Here is a 27,251-nt window from a genome sequence, read left to right as displayed (position 1 = left end):
TGGAATGTAATAGCTGATGGGATGATTCAATTGTGGCTTTCACAATGGGAATCAGATTGGTATCTGAATGAAAGCAGCGCTATGCAAAAGAAAGGGGAAATAGCACTGGCTACATTGAAGCTTGCACAAAGGACTGAATGTGGGTCTTTTGTGCTGGTTCACAGGAATCATGGCAAGAAATCCATTCCGTCCCACTCAATGATTCTTTGGAAGGCAGAAAGACTGTCATTGGCAGAGATGCTTCAAAGGTCAGTTATTAATATTAGATTATTAATCTTAAAAGGGAAAATATATTTTGAACTAACCTTAGGTGTTTTAAGTTGCCTGGAAGATTGTCAGCAATAGACCATTGTTCATTGCTTTATCATTCATTACTCTATTTTTACTGCCGGTACTAATATAAATGTAAAATCACCTTAAAGTCTGAATAAATATGGATGTCTTTATAACCAATTTCCAGTTAGAAAAACATATCACTTCTTATAATAAGCAAGGCAGATAAAAATGTTTCAATGCTTAAGTTAAATGACCAAATATTCAAAGGTGTTGATAAAGTAGCATCTTTATTAATCTGCATACTTTTACACATTAAAAATAGTTATGGAACATTTGACAAGTTTAATCCAACAAGTAATTTACCGGTTAATTGTCAGAATACTAACATTATTTCAGACAATAGTTTGAGTAGACTTAACCTTCTTAGCTATCCCGGTTAAGAATCTAGCACTACATGTCAGTTAACTAATAATCAACAATTGTGATACTGTTACCTAGCCTGTATCAAGACTAAGGCAATAATCAAAAGTTAACACTTCTTAATAACAGACAGCAGTTCAAAAAAAGTTTATTTCTCAACATTTTTAAAAATATAAAACTTGAGGAATATCTTAAATGTTGCAATTCTTATATTTTAACAGTACAGTATTATTTTTGTTAAGTCTTGATTCCTCCCTCCCCTTACACCCAAAGCCTATATTATGATCATTAGGGCGATCTTTCATTAATGATCAGAACACATTTTAGCTATCTTGGATGAACGCATTCTTATATTTTAACTACCCAAACAAAGATTCAATATTTAGAGCCTTAGTTACAGGTAAACTGCTTTTTAAAAGATCTATTAGAATTATTAAACTTGAGGATCATTGGATATTCTGATGCGCTCCTAATTTAGGTTCATTAAGAATATAAAGGTAGCCCCCGATAGTAGGCCAGCACTAGGATGCATTATTCCCTAATTTTCCCTACCAGTTTCCAGACACCATTATTTTATTTTACCTAAATGTTCCTTTAAAATCAAAGCACGAGTGGAGGAGAGGGGAACTAACCAGTAGTATTTTTTTTTTCACTTGCCAGAGTTGACTAACGAGCAGCTACTCCCGAGAACCTACTATTTCAGAGATGCAGGGAAAACCAGACCCAGGTTCTGGCCTTGATATCTACCATCTTTAATAGCCTTTTCTGCCCAAAGAGGAGCTCTAACAATTTAGGGGAGAAGTGAGAGTGCACCGGCTATTTTCCTTCTCCCTGCAATGGAGCAAGTAATGATTGCAGCCAGCTGAGGCTAATGCCTGACAGTGATGCCCATGTGCAGTGTTTAAAGCTGGAATTCCACCCTGACACAATTATCGCATTATAGCAGAACTACCTGTGTGCCTGAACATACGTTGCTATAAAGAATTCAACATAAATCTTATTTTACTCAAACCATTTGAAGGCATTTATTAATGGAGGAGTCTTCCTTCCTGATGTGTCCAACATAAGCTAAGTTTAACTAACTTGTTGTGTTTCAAGTCACAATATCATAACTCTTTCCTTTTCATAAAAATAGTCCATCCAAATAGCTACTCAAAACCGCTATCATAATTCAATAAAGTACGTACATTCTTCAGACGTATTTTCGATGTACAAACAAAATAATGCTGATAAGATAATAGCAGTATGTCGGTGTAACTAGGCTTGCTTATAAAGAAATTAGTTGAATTCAACAACAATTTATAATTCACAGCAAAACCACGTTCCACACATACTGTGATCAATAGCAGCATTTAAATATTACTTTGGAATAAGTATTTTTGTTAATGTCTTTATTGAGACAACTTTGCATTGAAGTGCATTGCCGTGCCTGAACACTGCCTTACCTCCGATTACATGAATGTTGACACAAAGCATATTCACTGGTCCAGCAACAGTAACATTATGGACAATCAAAACCAGTTTCCCAATGATATGCATCTTATATCACAAGACTCCAAGCCCTGGTTACCCCACAATCCAAAAAAGACTAATGGAATTTATAGGTAACACTTCTGTGATGATATTTTGTTATTACCCAAGCCTTCCTCTTCATAGAAACTGTGATTGAATATAAAACGTTACAGTTTTCCCAAGACTGATGTATCCCATTTCATCAGATTGACTATCGTCAAATGTATTCTGGCAGCAGTCATAACATAAGTTCCACACAACAAATATATGAAGTGCTGGATTGGAGAAAGTGGATTAGATCTGCATTTCTTAAATGGGCTCATTAGGTCCCTGGGTTAACTCATCTGGTCCAGTTCCTGGGTTTTCCGTTTTTGCTGCCTCTGTTTAATTTTAATCATCCATTTAATACTGAGCTTTGCAAACTCTGCAGCCTTGAACAAAGCCAAGAAAACGCCACAGAGGATGGCAATCGTGTTCCACTGATTGGCTGTGATTATCTGCAAAAGATCAAAGGATAATTTATCCAGAAATATTGGGATTTATACTTGTGATAACTGACTTTATGCAACGTACAAGAAAATGGCATTTCATGACTGTGGAAGATGTACATCTTAAATATTACAAGGTCGGATCATGTACTGATATTTACTAATCCATTACCCCATTGAGAAATAAATTAATTCTGTTTTAATGGAATTATCAATAAAACAACAATACATTTTATCAGAAGACCCATAATTTTAAAAGCCTTCAATAAGCATACAAAGCAAAGACCCAGTCAAATGTTGGCTTCGACAAAATTTTCAGTGATAAAGTTTGACAATTTGGCTAATAATCAGAAATCTAATCCGTTTTTTTAAGGCAAGAATCCAAATACGGAACCATGAAAGCACTGGCCATGCTACTTGAGACGACCAGATGGAGTTTTAGATAAATGGTCCTTGTCGGCTGTATTTGACACTAGTAAACTGTGGGGGATTTATGTACTTCTTCTCCAGTCACTCTGCCAAATAACATGCAAAGTGGAGCAGTGAAAGATGATCACACTTACATCTCGGACTTCCTGAATGAACGGATCTTTCCATTCAAACACAACGAAGAACCACTGGTCACTTTGGTCAGAACCATGTCGACGGTCGTTGTATCTCACAAGAGTGGACTGTGTGAGCAATACGAGTTGAACAGAATTTTAAAAAATCGAATGGAGATTCATTCCCAGTCATGCCAAAACATTCATAAAAACAGTAACAGGGAACTCATCATGTCCTGAACCTAAAACATTATTTTTTCTCTCTGCACAGATGCTGCCTAACCTAAGTGTTTCTAGCATGTTTTGTTTTTAATTCCGGTGGCTACACGGTTTCACTTTCAGATCTGAACAATATAGGCCAAGGCAGATATATTGAATGCAAAACTGCAAGTTTTGAAAATTTGAAATAAAATTAAAAATGCTGGAAATACTCAACGGATTAGGCACATTTTGTGCAAAGAATAGGAGACCCCTTTGTCTTCACCAAAGACAGGACTCTCCAACCTCATCAGCTGCCTCTTACAAGAGTTCATCCACCGTCATTTCCTACTTAGTAACCTCACCCACTTTGTTATGGTTACAAGCCCCCTTGAAAATTAAGTTGTTCATCCAGGCTTATGATAGAGTCTAGTATAGAGTGTAATGCAGGACTGAAAGATGCAGAATTGTCTGGGGAATCCTGTGCTGAAAGATAAAAGATAAACCCAAGATTCAGTTTGACCACTGTTGTAACTTAGATGAATGTAAAAGAGGACATTGCATTCCTTGATAAGAAGCAGATTGTTTTCTCTGTCCTTGGAAGCAATCCCAATAAATGTGTTATTTTTTTAAACAGTGTAGGATTCTATGCTGGTTGCTACATTTGGCGATGCTATCGTACTGCATATCTAACATAATTACAGGTTTGAAGTGTTCTAGCACATAATAGAGATGTAATGACATCTCTTAAGAAAAAATATTTTTTTCCTAAAAGGTTGCCTGTCACAAATGTTCAAAGGTATGTTGGCACATGTCCAAATCTATTAACAAATGTCACCAATGGAAAGTAATCCTTTATGTGGTATAAGCAGTCATAATTTTCCAACATGAGTGCCTGGTTAAGTGAAAGTTTTTCAACAAACGGATGCCAAAGAACAAACCCAAGATGGCCAACAGGGTCAAGACTAGGGCCGTATGATATTTATAGAGCACTTTAAAAACAAACATAGCTGCAACAAAGTGCTGTACATCACTAATCATTGACAAAAAAGTTAATACACACCAAAAATATTGCCAGTAAGGCCAAGTCAAAAGAAAATAGTCGTAGCTCAAACAACCATGTAAAATGAAATTGAATTCTCCAATTTAGGCACCCCCCCCCCACCCAGCTCTTCCCCTCTCCTCTCCTCCTCTAAAAGTCTATTAATTAGTTCCACAGTTCACAACTAAATATCCCTTTTGGCTCACACGTGTCTCTATCTTGGCCTATGAGGGAACCTCCTTGCCTGACGTCATCTGTTGCTGGCCCTGATTTTTTTTAAGTTCCATTTTTCCCCCCCATTCTCCCTCCTACAATCTGTCTGAGGAAGGGTCCCAAACTGAAACATCACCTATCCATTTTCTCCAGAGATGCTGCCTGATCCACTGAGTTACTTGCGCATTTTGTGTCTATCCATCATTCTTTTTGTTGACATTCTTTCTCCAAGTTATTCTTTATTGACATTCTATCTGAATACATATACTTGCTGATGATAAAAAAAAAGCTCTACGTCTTAATCACAGGTCTTGCTTCTATTTCATTATCTGTCTATTTGATACCAAGTTATAGGCAGGCTAGGATAACACCTTACCTGCCTCATCAAAAATCTTATATCTTTGCAACAAACTACATCTTCCCCCATGGCTACTCATTCAGGTTACATCTGATGCTACAAAACTGTATGACACCACCAATCTGAGGCACTCAAACCCACCAAGGTCTACTGGTTGCTAACCATTTCAATGCCCTATCCCATTCCCATACTGACTTTTCAGTCCAGAACCTCATCCATTGCCAGTGAGGCCACAGTCAAATTGGAGAAACAGCACCTCATATTTTGCTCGTAGCTCACAACCCATTGGAATGAACATTGAATTCTCCAATTTACATCACACTCTCTTGCTTTCCTCTAAAAGCTATTTTGACAGGCAGTGAGACTGGGCCGCACCTGTCCTCCACTATCACCCTGAGCACCGGTACACCACAGGGCTGTGTACTGAGCCCCATGCTCTACTCCCTCTTCACTCACGACTGTGTTCCTGCATTCGACACCAACACCATCGTGAAGTTTGCAGACGACACAACAGTGATTGGGCTGATCACCAACGGTGAATAAACAAAATACAGAGCGGAGGTGCAGAACCTGGCGGACTGGTGCGCACGTAACAACTTGTCACTAAACACCTCCAAGACCAAGGAGCTGATTATTGACTTCAGGAAGTCCCATAATGGAGAATACGCCCCAATCTCCATTTACGGGGAAAGTGTGGAGAGAGTGTCCAGCTTTAAGTTTCTGGGCACTCACATCTCAGAGGACCTCACATGGTCCACCAACACCGCTGCGCTGGTCAAGAAGGCACAGCAACGACTGTTCTTCCTGAGGACATTAAAAAAGACTGGTCTGCCCCAACAGCTGCTGACAACATTCTACCGCTGCACCACAGAGAGCATATTAACGTATGGCATCTCTGTGTGGTATCTCAGCTGCACGGAGGCGGAGAGGAGAGCTCTTCAGCGCGTCGTCCACAGAGCGCAGAGGATTATTGGGACACAGCTACCAGCCTTGGAGGGCATCTACCACACACGGTGCCTCAGGAAGGCCGTCAGCATCCATAAAGACTCCTCACACCCTTGTAACGGACTGTTCGAACTACTTCCCTCCGGCAGACGTTACAAGGCCTTCTACGCCCGCACCTCCAGACTCAGAAACAGCTTAATTCCCCGAGTTATAGTGGCTCTGAACCGGCCCTGCTGAGTGCCCCCCATCCCCCCTGGACTGTCTCCCTCAGATGGTCACGTCGCACCGTTTATTTTATTTTTTTTTTGACATCGGTTGGAAGCTGCATACCAAATCTTGTTGCACTGATGTGCAATGACAATAAAATATATTATTATTATCATTATTATTGACATCAAGCGATCAATAATTCCATTAGCTCCTCAAATTCTCCCACACATTCAGCCTATTCTCTCGATAGTTAGAGAACTGTTGATTAACTATCAATTTTTTTCCTGCAGTAACTCTTTCTTTTCTAACAATTTGTTGCAAAGACTAAATATATCAATGTATGGTTAATTATAATTCACTTTACTAGTTACTTGGTTCATAAGAATACGTAGACAAAAGTGCTGGAGAAATTCAGCGGGTGCGGCAGCATCTATGGAGCGAAGGAAATAGGCAACGTTTCAGGCCGAAACCCTTTGCCCGAAACGTTGCCTATTTGCTTCACTCCATAGATGCTGCCGCACCCGCTGAGTTCCTCCAGCACTTTTGTCTACCTTCGATTTTCCAGCATCTGCAGTTCCTTCTTGAACATCATAAGAATACGTTGTCAGACACAACAAAGGGATTATAGACAACAAACTGAAAGGAGGTAAACACCAATCCAATTTACTGAGTTGTAATCGAGAAATAAATTCTATATGTCCATGTAACAAATTCTGATGCACAAGTAGAGGATAAGCCGCCTGAATACAAACGCTGCGATTCTACCCGCACTGTGATCCCAGTGTTCTCCATACCTCCTGTCTGAATTCCACCGATTCACTTCTATCTTTCTCCATCGTTTTCACCAGAGACATTTTGACCCATGTTCGAAAACCTCCAGAAAAAGTCGAGACGGAGTATGAGCGTTCACTGTCCTGCATGAACTGTGCTTTGTCAGGACTGAAAGACAAATACCAAACATCTCTGTTCAGTTTACAAAATTGCATATTGTCCTGCACAAAACATTGCAGAATTCAGCTACTTTATTACAAAAAATTAATTCTGTCATTTTTAAATCCGACGGTAATAGTTTGTCAAAAAAAAAAACCTTACCATACTGCTAAATATGTTCGAACAGAAGCAATGGCATCAATGAGAAAGCATCATCAGCATTGCCCTTAATATAAACCAGTATATCACTGGACATATTGTAATTCTCCCAGTGTCCTGCCTGCACTGGTCATCATGGGGCAACATTTTCAGTCATGGGTCAGTGACAGCTGGATTAATATATGAGGTGTAAAATATAGTGATACTATTAGGATTAACAGCAGGACCAACCAGTGTCCTTGAAAAATCTAACTTCTGTCCCAAGTGCACTATGTGATTCTCTGTAATCTGTCTCAGTCACAGGCAAGAAAGAAGTTAGTGAATTACCAAAAATATGAATTAGGCATGCCATTTATAAATAAACCTGTCTGCACAGACTTTGAATTTGCATGTCATCTGCTAATATTGGTCACTGGTAACCAATGGTGTTATCCAAATAGGATTGAAAAACTACATATAAATGTCTCTTCCCACTTATATCCCAAACACCTCTGGTGCCATTCACTACTCCTCGGCAGTCACAGACCTTTGGGAGATCTTCCATCTACTGCTTCTAGCATTGTCAACATCTCCGACCCCAGGCCGCAGATGGCAACAGAATCAATAAGGTCATCTGGAAGGCTGGCCCCGTCCTGGGAGTGGAGTTGGAGTTGGTCTTGGAGGGGAGGATGCTCCTCAAACTGTGGAGCATCTTGGACAATACAGCTCACCCCCTCCATGGCACAACTGGTCAACCTAAGGAGCACCTTCAGCAACACACTGGTTCCACCAAGGTGCAGCACAGAACTCCACTGGAGATCCTCTTGCCCAGTGGCTATCAACCTGTACAACTCCTCCCCCCTTCTGTTGTGGAGTAGACTGAATCCCTTTACACCCCCCCCCCCCCCCTCCAATCTTTGCACATCCCCAATCCTGGACTTTCCGCTCGTCACTTTAATTTCATGTTTCATGTATCATGTTGTATTTTATGTCTGTTGGCCGACCAATTTCCCTCCTGGGATAAATAATGTTCTATCCTATTGTATTGTACTTCTATCTGCTGACCAAGATCCACAAGCATGTCTCTCTGAGATGACCAACTATTTCAGCTTGCAATTGCCGCATTGAGCTTTGACTCCATCCTTTCTCCTCTGGTCCAGTCCTTTATTACATGCATCCTCTATAGCTCTCTGTCAGTTTAGACAAAGAACCTAAGACCCAATCTCCCAATCTACCTTGTTCTAACCCTTGCACTTTTTTAAATCTGCACTTTCTGTGTAGTTATAACAGCATATTCTGCTCTGTTTCCTCTGTTACTCCACTTGTTGTACTCGCGTATGGTCTGATTATATTCATGTATGATATGAGATACCTGGGACATCACCTGCCAAGAAACGTTCTTACAGTATCTCGGTACCGATGACAATAATAAATCAATATCAATACTCAAAATCTGACCTCTATTTCCACAAATATCACCAGATCTTTGCAATATATCCAGCATTTTCTGTTTTATTTAAAATAAATCCAGCTGACTTTGCACAAAAGGCAGGCACTGATTTGATAAACATATAGTCTATTTGAAAAGTATTTAGCAACAATCATTATGCACCAATAACAAATCAATTCTTTCCACCCAACCCCGGCCTCCACACAAAATGAAAGTTCCTCTTCTCATTTCTCACCTCTCAAGAAACTCCTCAAACGAAGCGAATAAGAGATAATCAATTGCACTGAAATCTTCTTCCGTTTCATTTAGATGGAACTGCAAGAATACCAGCTCCTTCTTCCTCACATCTTGGGGTCCACGGATAACCAGGGCTGACTTCTACAAAGAAGGGGTAACAACAACTAATTGAATTCAACATGGCTGGACATATTTTGCAAGTGGTGTAAGATCGGTGAAAAGCTTGGAGCAGACAACAATTTTGGGCGGCACGGTGGAGCAGCGGTAGAGTTGCGGCCTTACAGCGCTGGAGACCCGGGTTCGATCCTGACTACTGGTGCTGCCTGTACGGAGTTTGTATGTTCTCCCCTGTGTAGGTTTCCTCTGGGATCTCCACTTTACTCCCACACTCCAAAGACATACAGGTTTGTAGCCTAACTGGCTTGGTATAAATATAAAATTGTCCCTCGTGTGCTAAGGGTAGTGTTAGTGTACGAGGATTGCTGGTCGGCGCGGACTCGGTTGGCCGAAGAGCCCATTTCCGCACTGTATCTCTAAAGTAAAGAATTCTGGCCAGCTCTTGGTTAAGCCCGAGGATTTGTATCAACCGATCTATTACACCTGTTTATCTGTTATAATATCCCAATCTTGGAATTAAATATAGTATACATCCTTTGCAAGGGAATAAGATAGGAAATTAGCCAGAGGGTGGTGAATCTGTGGAGTTTGTTGCACAGGTGGCTGTGGAGGGCAAGACATTATTTATTTTTAAATCGGAGATTGATGGGTTCTTGATTAGGAAGGGCGTCAAAGGTTATGGGGAGAAAACAGGAAAATGTGGTTGAGAGGGAATAGTGGATCAGCCATTATTGAATGGTGGAGTGGGCTCGCTGGGCTGAATGGCCTACTTCTGCTCCTATGTCTTATGGTCTTATGTAAAGTGAGTACAGCAGATGAACACTGGTTAAAATGGGAATATATCAACAAGGACTTGAAAGATAAATGAAAAGGTGCATGATGTACTTTACCAAGGTTTGGTTTCTGTAAGGGTCCATGTAAGTGACATGTTCCTTGATGCAATCTATTTCACCCGGATGGCCTGGAGACACCACAAACTGAACACGATCATGAAAATGATGCTTACAACTCAGGAGCTCAGCTTCATCCAGATAAAATGCTATGCCTGTGATATAGACAGAGACACATTCATTAGTCTGGCCTCTGCACATGGTTCAAACGTTTCACTGGACTACCCTCATTACTTACTTCATCTGAAACTCCTCTGATCCAGATATTATAAGGGAAGCCCAGTGCTTAAAGCCCATACCTACTGGTTCACAGTGCCTGTACATGAAACACTCTTCCGGTAAACAGACGGTAGGAAGGTGTATTTGACAAGTCGAATACAATAGTTTCATGTCCAATTATTCTGGGTATTTCAACAAATCTCCGACCAAGCCCTCACCCCCACAAGCCATTTTTGTGCACTTCAAGGTCGGGTAAGATCAGGGAATGTGAAATGGTGGGAAGATGACTGCCCGTCCTTTCATGAAAACGACATGGAGTAGTGGAGAAAAGGTTCTGTCTGATGGTATTCGTTGCAACATGCTGGGAGTAAAGGTGAGGCAATAGCCCTCGAGGTTGCTCTGCCATCAGCAGGTACATGGCTGATCTAGCTCAATCGTACTGCTGGAACAGGGAGGCATCTACAGTGACCATCTTGAGACAAGATGTTGCAAGAAAACAAATTGTAATTTCTATGAATCGTGCTTCAGATGTTTTATTGTACAATCAAGGGCAGTACTGAGTTACTCCAGAATTTATTTGCTAAACCACCATCTGCAGTTCCTTGCGTCTAGTTTAACAAGTAGTTTATTGTCCTCCAGTGGAACAATTTAATTTGAGAACAATGATCTACTTGTTTATAAAAGTGGATACCATCCAGGATTGCAGCACTGCCTGGGTGTCATCTGTCTGGTGATACTCTCATCAGAGACAAAGGATCCTCTGCAGTTTTGAAGAGAAGTGGACATCAGCCCACCAAGTCTATGCTGACTAGTTCTATCTTAGACGCTAGGGCCAATTTATAGAAGCCAATTAACCTACAAACCTGCATGTCTTTGGAATGTGGGAGGAAACCCGAGCACCCGGAGAAAACCCACGCGGTCACAGGGGGAACATTCAGACAACACCTAGAGTCAGGATTAAATCTGGGTCAAGATAGAGGTAGAGGTGAGAGAGGAGGGAGAGTTACGTTTTTCTGATTAAGGAGAACATTACAATAATATTTGGAGGCCTGTGATCAGGGACACACGCCGGTTCGCCAGTTGTCTGACATAGAAGTTAATGATTTGGATAGCATGAGATTCAAAATTGGAGGGAAGTGGGACATTGACGGAGGTTGTCCAGGATCTCGAACAAATGGGAAAGCGAGCCAAGAAATGGCAGGTGGATTTTAATTCAGATAAATGCAAAGTGATACATTATGGAAAGTTAGATTAGGGCGTGATAACACAAGGAATGTTGTTGAGCAGAGAGAACGAGGGATGCAAATGACATTGCCCTAAATCATCGGTTTCCTCCCACACTCCAAAGAAGTACAGGTATGTAGGTTAATTGGCTTGGTGCATCTGTAAATTGTCCCTAGTGGTGTTAATATGCAGGGATCACTTGTCGGTGCGGGCTCGGTGGGCCGAAGGGCCTGTTTCCGTGTTGTATCTCCAAACTAAACTAAACTCCCCTCTGAAACAGCCCAGCAAGTCATTTGGTTGCTTCATATTAATAGACATTCATAATTGGAGCAAACAACCTAAGCTGCTTTGTCAGCAGTGGCCGCACCCAGAAAATTAATACATGCAAAAACCAGTGATGGCATGTAAGATTCGAAAAGACGGGCTAAGACCGAGTAGAAATCGCACAACTGCAATTATGACTGTGACTATCTTGTGATAAAATTATCAATACAGATGACTCATCTCATATGCTAATAATTCTGGAATGTCAAGCATAACCAAAGGTGCATTACTCATGTCCAGGAGCTGAGTGCACCTGCGTTACAATGCCGTGACAGCACAGGCTGAGTACTGGTTATTAATTCATGATGAATTGTTTGCACAGTTCCGGTATTGTATATATTTATTTAATTGAATAAAGTCTATTTTGAAATTAAAAAAAAAAAAAATCATGCCAAATTTTAAGTAGCCTAAAAGCACTCCCTTTAAGTTGAAAATCATTCAAATAATGAATAGGAAAGAACTGCAGATGCTGGTTTAAATCGAAGATACACAAAATGCTGGAGTAACTCAGCGGGACCAGCAGCATCTCTGGAGAGGAATGGGTGACGTTTCAGGTGAAGACCCTTCTTCAAATTGATGTCAGGGCTCTCTGTGCCGCCCACTCCACTGACATCAGTCTGACGAAGGGTCTCGACCCAAAACATCACCCATTAAAATAATGAACATTGGAAGCCTCTGATCATTAACCAGTAGCAGTAAATAAGTGATTACAATGTTTTATTTAATGACAATCTCAGATGGCCCAGGCAAGAGGATGTGAAAGAAAAATTCTTTATATCTCAGTCTCGCAATCACAACCCTTGAAATGGTTTATTTTGAAAAAACAAAATTGTTATGATCCTTTTAAGCATGCACAAGAGGAACAACAATTTGCAATTAAATACGAGTTATCAATTTGTTTTGTTGGTTTTGATTAGAGTTGAATGTGTCTTGGGCCTCAGGTCTTCATCATGAATGTATGGACCAGCAAACAGCGCTGGTGCCCCTAACATCTCATCCGAAAAGTGTATCTCCCACTGTGAAAGCTTTTCCCGAGTAACACAATCAAACAATTTCCTAGATCATGTCCGACAAGACAACTCATGTATAACTGATTAAATTGAACACACAGGCAAGTAGTTGTGAGAAACGTCAATGGCCAGCACAGTGGCACCGTGGTAGTGCTGCTGGCTCACAGCGCCAGAGACCTGGGTTCCATCCTGACCTCTGGTGCTGTCTGTGTGGAGTATGCACGTTCTCCCGTGATGGGTTTCCTCTGGGTGCTCCAGTTTCCTCACACATCCCAAAAGTGTGCGAGTTAGTAGATTAATTGGCATCTGCAAAAAGTGTGTAAGGAGTGGATGCACGTGGGTTAACACAGAACAAGTGTGAACGGGTAAATGGTCAGCGTGGACTCAGTGGGATAAAAAGCCTGCTTCCGTGCTATATCTCTAAACTAAAAGAAAGATCCATCTTGCTAAATTGTAGCTTAATATAAATAACCTCCCAGACTACATTAGACTTTAACTCCTCAGAATTTTTTTAAATTTGGACAATGAAGATGAATTCTCTCAGCGTGCTGCGTAAGGGGATATTTTTCTTAAAGTGGATGGATATAATTTTACTTCCTGCAGTGCATCATGTTCAGACACAACACATTCTCCTAGCATCACTTGCTTGCTCTATGTTAAGTTAAAATTAATTTGAACTTCTAAATTTAGCTTTAGATCTGCAGGCACTTGGTTATGAAAGTAGCCCAGCAAACTAAATTTGCAATTAAACTAATATCATCAGTAACTAAAATTGTATTTTGCAAAACTCAGCTGATTCAAATCACGTTAATTATATAGTGGGCCACAGAAAGTTGAATCGAATTAAATGTATCGTCACATTGCTTCTAGTAAAAGTAATGAGGGTAAAAAAAATCAGATTTCTACATACAACTTGAAAGGCCAAGAACTAACTTAAGGCAGCAATTTCATAATAAAATAATTGTGTTCTTACCAGGAGCATCGTATTTCTGAACTTCCTGGAAAGAGACAGACATGACAGGATGTTTGAGCTTCTCTCTGTAGTCAGTGATGGTCTGATAGGCCAGGAACATGGCCACGGACATCAACAGCAGGTAGATGAAGATAAGAATGACAGAAAACGTGTTCTTCAGACAGGCTTTCCCGAAGATAGAAGAAAGGATTGTTGAGCCCACGTTATTGTCTGGAGCAAGGGAAAAATAATTTAGTCCCTTTCCTATTTAACGTGATTATGCCGATCAGATTTAACATATTAAAACAGCAGAGTAACAACTTATTCACAAGGAAAATGTGTGATTAAGAAGCATCTCTATAGATTAGCACACAACATAGAGCAATCATATTCTTACTTGGGGCTGCAAATATTATATTGCACAAGAATGAGATGGAAACGCAGGTTGTTCTTTCCACGGCCTTGTTTAGATCTGGAGAACTGTACAATTAATGGTACAACTACCACACAGGAACTAATGTTTATTTACACAGAAAAAGTCACAAACACTCAACAGGTCAGACAGCATCTGTGGAAGGAGAAACAGTTAATGCTTTCAGTCTGGGCCATCTCATAATGACTTGAAATCAGAATTTTTTTTTATTTTTTGGTAGGAGAAAAGGTGATAGAGGGATATGAAGGGGAAAAAAGAGAAGATGCAGCCTGCCCTGCTGGATATTTCCAGCATTTTCTGTTTTATTGTTAAAATACCTGGGGTGGAATGAGTAAGCATGCAGGTACAGCAGGCAGTGATGAAAGCTAGTGTTGGCTATAACAAGAGGATTTGAGGATAGGAGCAAATAGGTCCTTCTGCAGTTGTACAGGGCCCTGGTGAGACCACACCTGGTGTGTTGTGTGCAGTTTTGGTTTCCAAATTTGAGGAAGGACATTCATGCTATTGAGGGACTGCAGTTGCAGCATAGGTTCACAAGGTTAAATCTCGGGATGGTGGGACTGTCATATGTTGAAAGAATGAAGCGATTGTGCTTGTATACACTGGAATTTAGAAGGATGAGAGGGCATCTTATTGAAACATAAGATTATTAAAGGATTGGAACGCTAGAGGCAGGAAACATGTTCCCGATATTGGGGGAGTCCAGAACCAGGGGCCACAGTTTAAGAATAAGGGGTTAGCCATTTAGATGCGGAAAAACTTTTTCTCACCCAGAGTTGTAAATCTGTGGAATTCTCTGCCTCAGAAGGCAGTGGAGGCCAATTCACGGAATGCTTTCAAGAGAGAGTTAGATAGAGCTCTTAATGAAAGCGGAGTCAAGGGATATGGGAAGGCAGGAACGGGGTACTGATTGTGGATGATCAGCCATGATCACAATGAATGGCGGTGCTGACTCGAAGGGCCGAATTGCCTACTCCTGCACCTATTGTCTATTGAGTCTAAATGGGTTATCAGGTGCAGTTACATTACATTACATTACACCTGTAACCTACTGCAAATAGTGAGGCTGTAGGTCCAACAGTGTAGGAGGCCACAGACAGAGAGGTCAGAGTGGGAGGGGATCGGTGAATGAAAGTAGCAGGCAACCAGAACTTCATGATCCCTCCTGTGGACCTTCACCTCTCTCCAGGTGCTCCCTCGCCTGCCGAGTGTTTCTAGCATTTCAAATGTTGAGTGTTTCCAGCATCTGTTTACACAAGGCTTTTAAAATTATAAAATGCCAAAAGACGCTTCAGAGGCTTAAATGAATTTGTAAAAAATGACTAAATATAATTCTGCAGCAGACACAAGAACTGCAGCAATAAAATCTGAAGAAGGGCCCCGACCCAAAACATTGCCTATCAATGTCCTCCAGTGATGCTGCTCGGGTCAGTTACTCCATATACTTTATGAAGCCAAATTTTTTAAAAATTTCAGGGAAGCGAGCAGCAGGTTGCAGGGTGTGCATCCTATCTTGTCTCCCAAGTGACAGGCGAGAGAAGGACTAGAATCTTTGAAGGGCTGACAAAGGGGGTGGAGACCAACAATGTTTATGGGGGAGGAGGTGATGCATAGGTGGTCCTGATCCAAGAGACCAAGACTATGTTTAAGAGGGACCAAGGACAAAAGAAAAAAAACAGGGAAGTAATTGATGGTCTTTTGTCAGTAAACAAAAAGAAATGAAATGATTCAATTTATTGTCATTGTCAGTGTACAGTAAACAATTTTTAGCATCTCCCTGTGGGAGTATAATAAATCCTAGGAAAAGTCTCCCAAGTGACAAAGGGCAGGTTGTGTAGGCAGGAACTACCGCAGATACTGGTTCCATTAACCGAAGGTGGGATGAAGACTTGCAGGAAAAGCTAGAGTGAAACTTAGCGGGTCAGATAGCCCATCACTGGGGACCTCACATGATTAATGTCTGTAGGTAAGGGGACAAAAAACCCTGTTTTGGGTCTGTTGTTCAGAGAAGGGTCAGTCAAGTGTCTGTGTTGGTCCGAAACATCACGATGTTAAGTAAAGTTTTTTTACCAAACAGAGATGTCTGTTTCTAAGAGCGAACCTGGTTTAGTTGTTATAAAAGTAACTTTTTCAATGTTTTGGGTCGAAGAAGGGTCTCAACCCGAAACATCACCTAATCCTTTTTTCCAGAGATTCTGTCTGACCCGCTAAGTTACTCCAGCTTTTTGTGTCTATCAAAGGGCAGATTGAGGTACATAGTTACGGTGCATCAGCTGAGTATGGAGGTAATAGTGCACAGAATTTTCAGGGTAATGCAAGGGAGATCATTTGCACTTTATTCAAATATACAAATTTTGCTACAGTGAAATCCCACGAGAAATTTCAGGGCAAACAAATTAACTTTAAAATGGAAGATAGCAAATACCCAAAACTGCAATTTTGTGAACTAAATATACAATTTATCTAAAACAAGAACAAAATACAGATTAAAGATTGGCACTGGGAGAAGCTAATTAAAGGGTATCCTCATCCCTAGGTAAGCCAATACAGCCTCTGAAACAAGATACTTCTGAACAGTATAAACTGGGTAACATTTACAGACACCAAAGAACTCAGTAACGCTGCAGAAATTTAAAATGGAACCAGGAAAAGCTTAAAGCATAAAAACACCACCACAATAATCCAGACACAAAAAGCTGGAATAACTCAGCGGGTCAGACAGCATCTCTGGAGAAAAGGAATAGGTGACATTTCGGGTCGAGACCCTTCTTCAGACTAAGAGTCAGAGGAAAGGGAAACGAGAGATAGAGGTTTCATCTAACACATAACTAACAATGGCCTGTTTTCCTTATCATTGCTACTTCTTTGCATATCTTTCATTCATTTGTTTTTTATCTCTCTATCCCTCGTTTCCCTTTCCCTCGACTTTCAATCTGAAGGAGGGTCTCGACCCGAAACTTCATCTATTCCTTTTCTCCAAAGAGGCCGTCTGACCCGCTGAGTTACTCCAGCTTTTTGTGTCTATCTTTGGTTTAAACCAGCATCCACAGTTCATTCCTACACGCCACAATAATCCAATGCAGAAAGAAACTTCAGAACTGGCACAAAGATCAAATTTATTCACAGTTTTACAAATTATTCTCCAAAGCCAATACAAAATATTCATCACAGATTAAGATGGCCTTATTTTAGTTACGAGTCCAGAAACCAGCTGCTGCACACCCGCTCTCAGCATCTGCACACCCATGTCCCACAAACAGACCTTGAAGTCTCAAGGTCGTCAGATAAGAGAAGTTATCAGAGGTTGGTTCAAGGAAGGAAATGCAGAATGGTTTAAAAGTAACCTCTGCCTGACTACACAACATTGCAAACATATAGAATCTAAACCAGGCGTTTTCCCTCAAGTAAAGTTGGCATAATGAGGTCCAATTAATGTTCATACCTTGCAACACTTCGTTGTTAACATACTCTTCCTCTGCATCATTCTCAACGGCGAGATCAGAACTATTACGCCTTTCCTCCGTTTGATCATTTGTAAGCTACAGAGAAGAGTAAACATTTTAGAAGCATAAGAGGCAGGTGTGTTATGGTAACCAAGGTAAGGAACAACATCATCTGGTGGTCGACACAAAAAGCTGGAGTAACTCAGCGGGTCAGGCAGCATATCTGGAGAGAAGGAATGGGTGACGTTTCGAGTCGAGACTCTTCTTCAGATTGAGAGTCAGGGGGAAGGGGTAGGGTTTAGAGGGTAATGGGTCAAATGCAGGCAGGCATAGCCCACTATGCTGATTTTGTTGCTATGGACAAAATGTGCAGAAGGCATGTTTATTTGCTGTAAATCTCCCCTTATCTATAAAAGTGCAAAGGCAATATCGATCTCTGATTGGATTTGCCCGATTTATTAGCCTAATCCCAAAAACCTAATCGGACTGGATTCAGAGTAACATTCATTCATTCCATTTCGACCCGAATGAAATAAATTTGAAACTTATAATGGAACTAAACACACACATTCTTGTACTCTGCATTGAAGTGAAAGAGATGAATTAATTTCATATTTTACCGTTGCAACCTTTTAGTAATTTGAATAATTTTATAAGTAATTTTGTTTACTTTCAGCGGGTGGTTCAAATTAATGCATTCAGATATAAATAGCATCTCAATTTTTTTTTTAGAAAAAAAACTAAAATAATAGATAGCCCCCTATGAGGTATATATACTGTTCATTGCAGTCCCTGCCACATAGTCAAACCTATTTAGCAGTGTCCTTTCATATCTTAAATGAGTATACAATGCCAAACACAGTCCATGCATGGACAAGGCCAGGAGACGGAAAACATAAGAGGAATTTGCTAAAACTACTGTTACTGGTTACTAGACATTAACAAAGCCCATCAACGCTTCTATTTCCATAGGAGATTGGGTATGTTGACAAACACTCTCTTGAACATTACCAGGCGTACGGAACAGAAAGGTCTGAAGAAGGCTCTTGACCCGAAACGTCACCCATTCCTTCTCTCCAGAGATGCTGCCTGACCTGCTGAGTTACTCCAGCATTTTGTGTCTACCTACAGAAGAGAGCATATTGGCTGGTTCCAACGGGGCCTGGTTCGATAATACAAACGGCCAGTAATGAAGGAGATTACAAAAGGCAGTGAGCACCGCCCAGTCCAGCACGAGTACTGGCCTCCCCACCAATGAAGAGATCTTCAAGAGACCTGAACGAGTTCTACTGCAGAAACCTAACCCTGGTGCCCCCCCCCCCCCCCCCCACCCCCCCCCTCCCCAACCAACACTTCACACATACTTATAGCCTGACTCCAGTTTGCAAAGACTGAGCCCTCATCTAATACCCACCTTGCTGCCCAACATCAGTCGGGCCCCTTCTCCATCACTAACAATAGAAATTGAAGAGGTGGAGAGGCTATTCAGAAGACAGAAAAGCCGGGACCGGACAATTTTTCCCCCTCCACCCTCAAGCTCCGTGCCTGAACCCCTCTGTCAGTGGATCACCAACTTCCTGACAGACAGCATGTGAGGCTGGGAAAGCACATCTTGGACCCGCAGACCTTCAGCATAGGAGCACCGCAAGGCTGTGTATTCTCCCCTCTCAAGTTCAAGTGAATTTATTGTCATGTGTCTCTGTATAGGACAATGAAATTCGTACTTTGCTTCAGCACACAGAACATAGTAGGCATTTATTACAAAATAGATAAGTGTGTCTATATACCATAATATAACTATATACCACATTTACTCTACTTACACCAACGACTGCACCTCCACAGACTCCTCTGTCAAGCCTCTCAAGTTTGCGGATGACACAACTCTGATTGGACTGATCTAGGATGGGGAGGAATCTGCCTACAGACAGGAAGTGACACATCTGGCGTCCTGGTGCCTTCGTAACAACCTGGATCTCAATGCTCTTAAGACAGTGGAATTGATAGTAGACTTCAGGAGAACTCCCCCTCCCCTCCCCCCACTCACCATCATCTGGAGTATTTTAAGTTCCTTGGAACCATCATCTCCAAGGACCTTAAGTGGGGGGGGGGGGGGGGGCACCATCGACTCCACAGTCAAAAAGGCCCAACAGAAGATGTACTTCCTGCGGCAGCTGAGGAGACACAATCTGCCACAGACAATGATGGTCCAATTCTACATGGCCTTCGTAGAGTTTGTCCTCACCTTCTCCATCATGGTCTGGTTTGGCTCAGCCACCAAGCACGACACCTGGAGGCTGCAGTGAATCGTCCGATCAGCTGAGAAGGTTATTGGCTGTAACCTTCCCTCCATTGATGAACTGTACACTGCAAGGGCCAGGAAACGAGCGGGCAAGATCATCTCTGACCCCTCTCACCCTGGCGACAAACTCTTTGAATCACTTCCCTCTGGAAGGCGACTCCGGACTGTCAAAGCCGCCACTGCCAGACATAAAAACAGCTTTTTTCTCCAAGAGTAGTAGCTCTACTCAATAACCAAAAGTCTGTAGCCTCATTTCGCTCTGGTATTTTATTTCATTCACATGTTTAAACTATAATGTTTAATGTTTTATGTGTCATTCCCAATTATTACTGTATGTATTGGATTGCTACTTGCGAGCGGAGCACCAAGGCAAATTCCTTGTATGTGTACATCAGGCACGTGCCGTGAGTAATTACTCAAGGTCAGTCGGCATTTTAAAAAAAATCTTAAACCGCGCGTGCGCAAATTGTTCTCCTCTCTGTAAATATAAAAAGTAAAAGTAACAATTAAATTTGCCCAAGGCTTCCAAATCCCCTCTTCATTTTGAATTACTGAATGGGTGGGGATGGAGGATGATAACAGGTGGAGAGATGGTGGGAAAAACTGGAGCACACCAGGACAAGTTGAATCAGTTGTCATCTTGTTGAATGACAATACTTGTTCAAGGGACCAACTGGGGGGAGAGTTCCTTTCACAGTGTGTGGGGAGTCTGGCCAGGGGTAAAGTTGCGGGGAGGGCAGGAGTGTTGAGAAGGAGGGGGGCGGGGATCATGCCAGCAACTCACTCACTCACCGCTGCTGTGGCGCTCCAGGCACGGAGCCACCGCATTGTGGCCAGGGAACGAAGCAGCTGGGGTGGCTGCGAGCACCAAGAGATTTACCGACCACATTATTGGTACATGAACTCCATTCTTCTCTCTTTGTTTCCTAAGATACACTTAAGATAATGGCAATCCATATTTGAAAAACCTGCCAAGAAACTAGCGCTGTGCATGCGCAGTAGGCTGTTGTGCATGCGCAGTACTGCAAAGGCAGAATTTCAGCTGCCTTCAGCCCCGCTTGAAATTGACGGCTTGAAGCAGCGCCGACGGCACGTGGGCTGCACAGACCTTTGCGTGTTGCAAGTGCTGCACATGAAAGGCACGGAGAATTATGCCTACCTAAGTGATCGATCTCTTAGATAGGCATAATTCTCCCGTGCCTTTACTATTTATATTTAATAATTACCATTTTATAATTTTAGTCAGGGTAGGCAGTGCCTGGTGTACATACTTGGCCAATAAACATGAATTAATTAATTCATCTATAGGTGTCACTGCCTCAAAGGCAGCCAGCATCACCAAGGACCTACACCACCCTGACCACACTTGCATTTCACTCCTGCTATCGGGAAGAAGGCTCCGGAGTCTGTAACGTCCAGATGCACGAGCTGCATCTTCCCAACAACAATTGAACACTGAGAACTCCAACTAAGCTACAAACTACCTAGATTCCACTATTGTTTTTGTCCTTGCACTATATTGTTTGATGCTTTTATATTTTGAACTTTTTTTTGTCATTTATTATGGTGTTTACAGAGTACTATGTTCTGTGTAGGAAAGAACTGCAGATTCCAGTTTACACCGAAGGTAGACACAAAATGCTGGAAGAACTCAGTGGAACAGGCAGTATCTCTGGATAGAAGGAATGGGTGACCTTTCAGGTCGAGTCTCAAGAAGGGTCTTGACCCGAAACGTCACCCATTCCTTCTCTCCAGAGATGATGCTGAGTTACTCCAGCATTTTTGTGTCTGACTTCAATGTGTTGTGATAATTAAGAATTTCATTGTTCCGTTTTGGGACATATGACCGTAAAACACTCTAGACTTGAACATACAGTTGTATTCAGCTCTCTTAGTGCCTGACTCATGGACATATAACAAAGTGAGGGAGGAGGCAGGCGTGCTGGATGGGATATGGGACATGACGCCAACAACTATTTCACAATCCCCCTCATGTTGTTGTGGCTAAGGCTAAAGCATTATCATGTAGAAACATACAAAATAGGTGCAGGAGTAGGCCATTCGGCCCTTCAAGCCTGCACCGTCATTCGATATGATCATGGCTGATCATCCAACTCAGTATCCTGTACCTGCCTTCTCTCCATACCCCCTGATCCCATTAGCCACAAGGGCCACATCTAAGTCCCTTTTAAATATAGCCAATTAACTGGCCTCAACTACCTTCTGTGGCAGAGAATTCCAGAGATTCACCACTCTGTGTGAAAAATGTTCTTCTCATCTCGGTCCTGAAAGATTTCCCCCTTATCCTTAAACTGTGACCCCCCTTGTTCTGGACTTCCCCAACATCAGGAACAATCTTCCTGCATCTAGCCTGTCCAAACCCTTAAGAATTTTGTAAGTTTCTATAAGATCCCCCCTCAATCTTCTAAATTCTAGCGTGTACAAGCCGAGTCTATCCAGTCTTTCTTCATATGAAAGTCCTGACATCCCAGGAATCAGTCTGGTGAACCTTCTCTGTACTCCCTCTATGGCAAGAATGTCTTTCCACAGATTAAGAGACCAAAACTTTACGCAATACTCCAGGTGTGGTCCCACTAAGATCACAATAGTTAGACAAGTAGATGTGCATAAATCATCACGTTACATAATTGTCGCACTTTAGTTTATAGTTTAGAGATACAGAGTGAAAATAGGCCCTTTGGTCCACCTACAACCACCTGTACACTAGTGCTGTTATCCCAGCATCGCATCCTACATTCTAGAAACAATTTACAGAAGCCAATTAACCTACAATCCTGCACTTTTCCCACATCTTTGGAATGTGGGAGGAAACCAGAGGACACGCATGCGGTCACAGGGAGAAACTGTAAACTCCACACAGAGAGCTCCTGCAGTCAGGATCAAACCTGGGCCTCTAGTGCTGTCAGGCAGCAGCTCTACTGCTGTTATAAAATGGGGGACTGACTGGATCACAATCCATTTTGTGGTCAAGTCCCACAAACAGAAGTGGGCAGCGAGGCCTTGCTTATCAGCACAGATGCAGGTTGAGCTGAATACACAAGGCTGCTGAATACTCAGGCCATTGTTGTGTATGCAGTTGTTAATATTATTGGTTTGTAGCCCATGAACTGGAAAAATAGAGTAAATAGGTGTTTTAGAGAAGTTTAGAGAAGTTGTCTGGAACACACTGCGCAGGTACGGTGGCGCAGCGGTAGAGTTGGTGCCTTAAAGCGCCAGAGGCCTGGGTTCGATCCTGACTAAAGGTGCTGTCTGTACAGAGTTTGACATTCTCCTTGTGACCTTGTGGATTTTCTCCGGGATCTCTGATTTCCTCCCACACTCCAAAGACGTACAGGTTTGTAGGTTAATTGGCTTGCCATAATTATAAAATTGTCTCTAGTGTGTAGGACAGTGTTAGTGTATGGGGATCGCTGGTCGGCGCGGACACGGTGGGCCGAAGGGCCTGTTTCCACGCTCTATCTCTAAACTAAACACAGCCGATTTCCATTGGTCATATGAAAATGCTTTATATATTCAATCTTTGCACTTAAAAAGGTTGATCATTTGATTCTCTTAACTTGATTATATTTATGTATAGTGTCATCTGATCTGATTGGATTGTGTGCAAAACATTAGCTTTTCATTGTACCTTGGTACTCACAACAATAATAAACCTAAACAGCTTCTTCACTGTCTATTATACCACTTATTTTAGTGTCATCTGCAAACTTGAGAGTCCGTGCAAGGCATGATTCATAAAGCTGCTACAGCCAGACATAAAAACTGTTTTTATCCACGAGTAGTTGCTCTACTCAACAGCCAAAAATCTGTAGCCTCCCTTTGATCTGGTATTTTATTGGTTCACATGCTTGATCAATGGTGTTTTAACATTAATGTTTTATTATTATTAATGTTTAGTGTTTTCTGAGTCATTCGTAACTGTCACTGTATGTCATGTTGTTACTTGTGGGCGGAGCACCAAGGCAAATTCCTTGTATGTGAATACTTGTCCAATAAACTTACTTACATTCTCAACCACGTCATTAATATAGGTAACAAACAGCAATGGGCCCAGCACTGACCCAAAGCACACCATTAGTTACAGGCCCCCACATAAATAATAAACAACCTGCTCACACAGAATTGACAATGGTAGGAAGCAGAGGGAGGTTAATTCTGTATCCTGTCAACTAGCTCTCCCTGGATCCCATGTGATCTAAACTTCCTGAGCTGCCAAACATCGAAGGGCCGAATGGCCTACTCCTGCACCTAATTTCTATGTTTCTATACAAAACCTCATCAAAGGCTTTGCTGGTCCATGCTAGACCTGTTTATGGACCTGTCTTCATTAATCTGCTTCAAACAACTCCGATTTGTCTGACACAATCTCCCATGGCACAAACCCATGCTGACTACATCAACCCGAATCTTTCCAAATCTAATTCAAGATGTTTATGCTTGCACAGAGTGCGGTAAATAAGATTGAAGACGACATACATAAGTAGTCACATGATATCATCATCAAGCTTCAATATACAAAGCTTAATGAAGGAGACGCGCTGACAACTCTGATAAAGGAGACAGGAAGGATGCAGTATTGATCACAAATATCTTTACAACATTATATTGCTGAGGGTTCAAATATTGATGAGAATGGAGCAGCTGTATATTCCAGGAATGCAGGTTGGAGGAGGATCTGACTTTGAGAAAGAAAGCCTTCCTGCCCCAACTTTTTAATCTACAGAGGCTACGTTTGCAAGAAACAGGCTTCAGCCTTCTGTAATTTAAGAGGTGATGTGAAGGCGAGCTGCCCGAAATTGCAGTTGATTCTTGGAACAATTGTTCCATCATTGGATCCCTCTTTCTCTCATCCCCCCTCCTCTCTTTCTGTCTCTCTCGAACTCCCCACCTCCTCCTTGGCCCCCTCCCCCTCTTCTTCTCCCCATCTCCACCTCCCCACTTCCCCACCTTACTCTCTCCCTCTTCCTCACTCATCCTCCTCTCCCCCTCCCTCCTGCCCATGTCCCCCACTCCTTCCCCACTCTCCCTCATTTTCCCACGCCCTCTCCCCACCTGCCTCCCTACTTCTCCTTCCTCCTCCCCCACTCTCCCTTTCACAATCCCTCTCCCACAATCCCACCTCTCCCCCTCCCCTCCACCTCCACCCACTCCCCTGCCCCCTCTCTCCCCGGTGCTCCAGGTTTCCGGCTGCGCTTGCAGCGATCGAGTCACAGATTCATCCCTGAACAACATTATATTGGGTGAAATAGCATTTAAGCAGCAAACCCTGCTGTCGAAGAACCATGCAATGCTGAAAGTAAATAAAGTATGGATTATTTAAAATGCAATCACACTTCTAACCAAACTTAGACCTCTCACAACAAACTTTGGGGGACTAATTGAAGAGTTGCCTCTCCTGCAGCGGCCGCTGCCCTGGGCTGCAGCCGGTGGCCCCGGGGATCGCGTCTGCTGCAGCCGGTTACCTCTCGGTAGGAGCCGGCGATCTCTCTCCGTATCATTGCCGAGGTCTTCGGGGACGAACCGATCAGCAGACCGGCGAGGCAGCGTGCAGCTGGGTGCAGAACATGGTCCGGTCTGGGCTCCAAGCGGCGGCCTCTGCAGCTGCAGCAGGCGGGAGGGGAGGGAGCAGAGCAGCCCAGAGCCAAATGTCAGCGCCCGGGACACACAGATCACCACTGCCTTCCCCCAGACACCAGCCCTGGCTGTGGTGCCAGTGCTCACCGTCTCCCCCAACAGGGGAAACACTGCCAGTGCTCACTGCCTCCACCAGTAGGGGAAACAATGCCAGTGCTCACTGTCTCCACCAACAGGGGAAACACTGCCAGTGCTCACTGTCTCCACCAACAGGGGAAACACTGCCAGTGCTCACTGTCTCCACCAGTAGGGGAAACAATGCCAGTGCTCACTGTCTCCCCCAGCAGGGGAAACAATGCCAGTGTTCACTGCCTACCCCAGCAGATGAAACACTGCCAGTGTTCACTGCCTACACCAGTAGGGGAAACAATGCCAGTGCTCACTGTCTCCACCAGTAGGGGAAACAATGCCAGTGCTCACTGTCTCCACCAGTAGGGGAAACAATGCCAGTGCTCACTGTCTCCACCAGTAGGGGAAACAATGCCAGTGCTCACTGTCTCCACCAGTAGGGGAAACAATGCCAGTGCTCACTGTCTCCCCCAGCAGATGAAACACTGCCAGTGTTCACTGCCTCCCCCAGCAGGGGAAACACTGCCAGTGTTCACTGTCTCCACCAGTAGGGGAAACAATGCCAGTGCTCACTGTAGGGGAAACAATGCCAGTGCTCACTGTCTCCACCAACAGGGGAAACACTGCCAGTGCTCACTGTCTCCACCAGTAGGGGAAACAATGCCAGTGCTCACTGTCTCCACCAGTAGGGGAAACAATGCCAGTGCTCACTGTCTCCACCAACAGGGGAAACAATGCCAGTGCTCACCGTCTCCACCAGTAGGGGAAACAATGCCAGTGCTCACTGTCTCCACCAACAGGGGAAACAATGCCAGTGCTCACTGTCTCCACCAACAGAGGAAACACTGCCAGTGCTCACTGTCTCCCCCAGCAGAGGAGACAATGCCAGTGTTCACTGTCTCCACCAGCAGGGGAAACAATGCCAGTGCTCACCGTCTCCCCCAGCAGATGGAACACTGCCAGTGTTCACTCTCCTTTCCCCCCTCCCCCAACAGAGGCAGCAATGCCAGTGCCAACTGCCTCCCGAAGCAGGTGAAACTGCCAGTGCACCGCCTCCATTGCTGGGTTAGCTGTGCCAGCGCTGACTGCTCTGCTGCCTTCAACCACGACTGCGATGTTCGCACTGTGTTACCCTGCCAGGGCTGCTATTCCAAAGCGTATTGCCTTCACCCCCTGCCTGCATACTGCATTAGCTCACTGCTTTCCTCACACAGGACTTTCATTGCAACATTTACTTTCCCTTCCAGTCAAGCCTGCAGTGCCAGTTCTTTCTGTCTCCCCTGTACTAGAGCTGCAGTGCCTGTATACCCTGCACTGCCATCCCCAGCCATAACAGCTATAACAGTGCCCATTCCTCCCCAAACCAAGTGCTGTTGCAGATTCCTGCCTTGTCCAGTCAGCGTAGCTGTGCTAGGGCCCAATCCCTCTCCAAAGCCTCAAATCAAATCTGATAATAAGTACAAGGCTCAAGTACAACGTTGAACGCTCATTACTTCTCAGCAACCTTGGCTTTTTCCAATTACAAATATTTCTCTCTTACTATGACCAGAAAATAACACTTTTTGGCGGCCGCAAGAACGACAACTAAGTTTTGTAACTTATTTTATTCTCAAAATAGCTGTAAGGCCAGGTCCTTACAACACGTGTGGCCACA

The 27,251-nt window shown here is 43.0% G+C and overlaps 1 protein-coding gene across 1 annotated transcript; it reads right to left on the bottom strand.

The window, feature by feature from the left end:
• Positions 1 to 544: 544 nt before the first annotated feature.
• On the bottom strand, positions 545 to 25,598 carry pacc1 (proton activated chloride channel 1). The gene is made up of 8 exons (XM_055639779.1): positions 25,357 to 25,598; positions 17,571 to 17,667; positions 13,717 to 13,926; positions 9,967 to 10,121; positions 8,958 to 9,100; positions 6,999 to 7,143; positions 3,260 to 3,367; positions 545 to 2,705 (listed from the first exon to the last, which is right to left on the bottom strand). Exons 1-8 carry the CDS (start codon positions 25,390 to 25,392, stop codon positions 2,544 to 2,546), a joined length of 1,056 nt encoding a protein of 351 aa, XP_055495754.1. The 5' UTR covers positions 25,393 to 25,598; the 3' UTR covers positions 545 to 2,543.
• Positions 25,599 to 27,251: the final 1,653 nt, after the last annotated feature.

Source organism: Leucoraja erinacea, chromosome 8 (assembly GCF_028641065.1).
Source record: "Leucoraja erinacea ecotype New England chromosome 8, Leri_hhj_1, whole genome shotgun sequence".
In the NCBI taxonomy this organism is placed as follows: domain Eukaryota; kingdom Metazoa; phylum Chordata; class Chondrichthyes; order Rajiformes; family Rajidae; genus Leucoraja; species Leucoraja erinaceus.
Note: the sequence above shows the minus strand (reverse complement) of the source record. Positions and strands in the feature narration are given on the sequence as shown.

Coding starts and splice junctions, on each gene's coding strand:
- pacc1 (XM_055639779.1), bottom strand. CDS start 25,392: ATGATACGGAGAGAGATCGCCGGCTCCTACCGAGAG. Junction 13,927..17,570: donor TAACAACGAAGTGTTGCAAG/GTATGAACATTA, acceptor CCCTTGCTCCAG/ACAATAACGTGGGCTCAACA. Junction 9,101..9,966: donor CTTACAGAAACCAAACCTTG/GTAAAGTACATC, acceptor CCTTCTTTGTAG/AAGTCAGCCCTGGTTATCCG.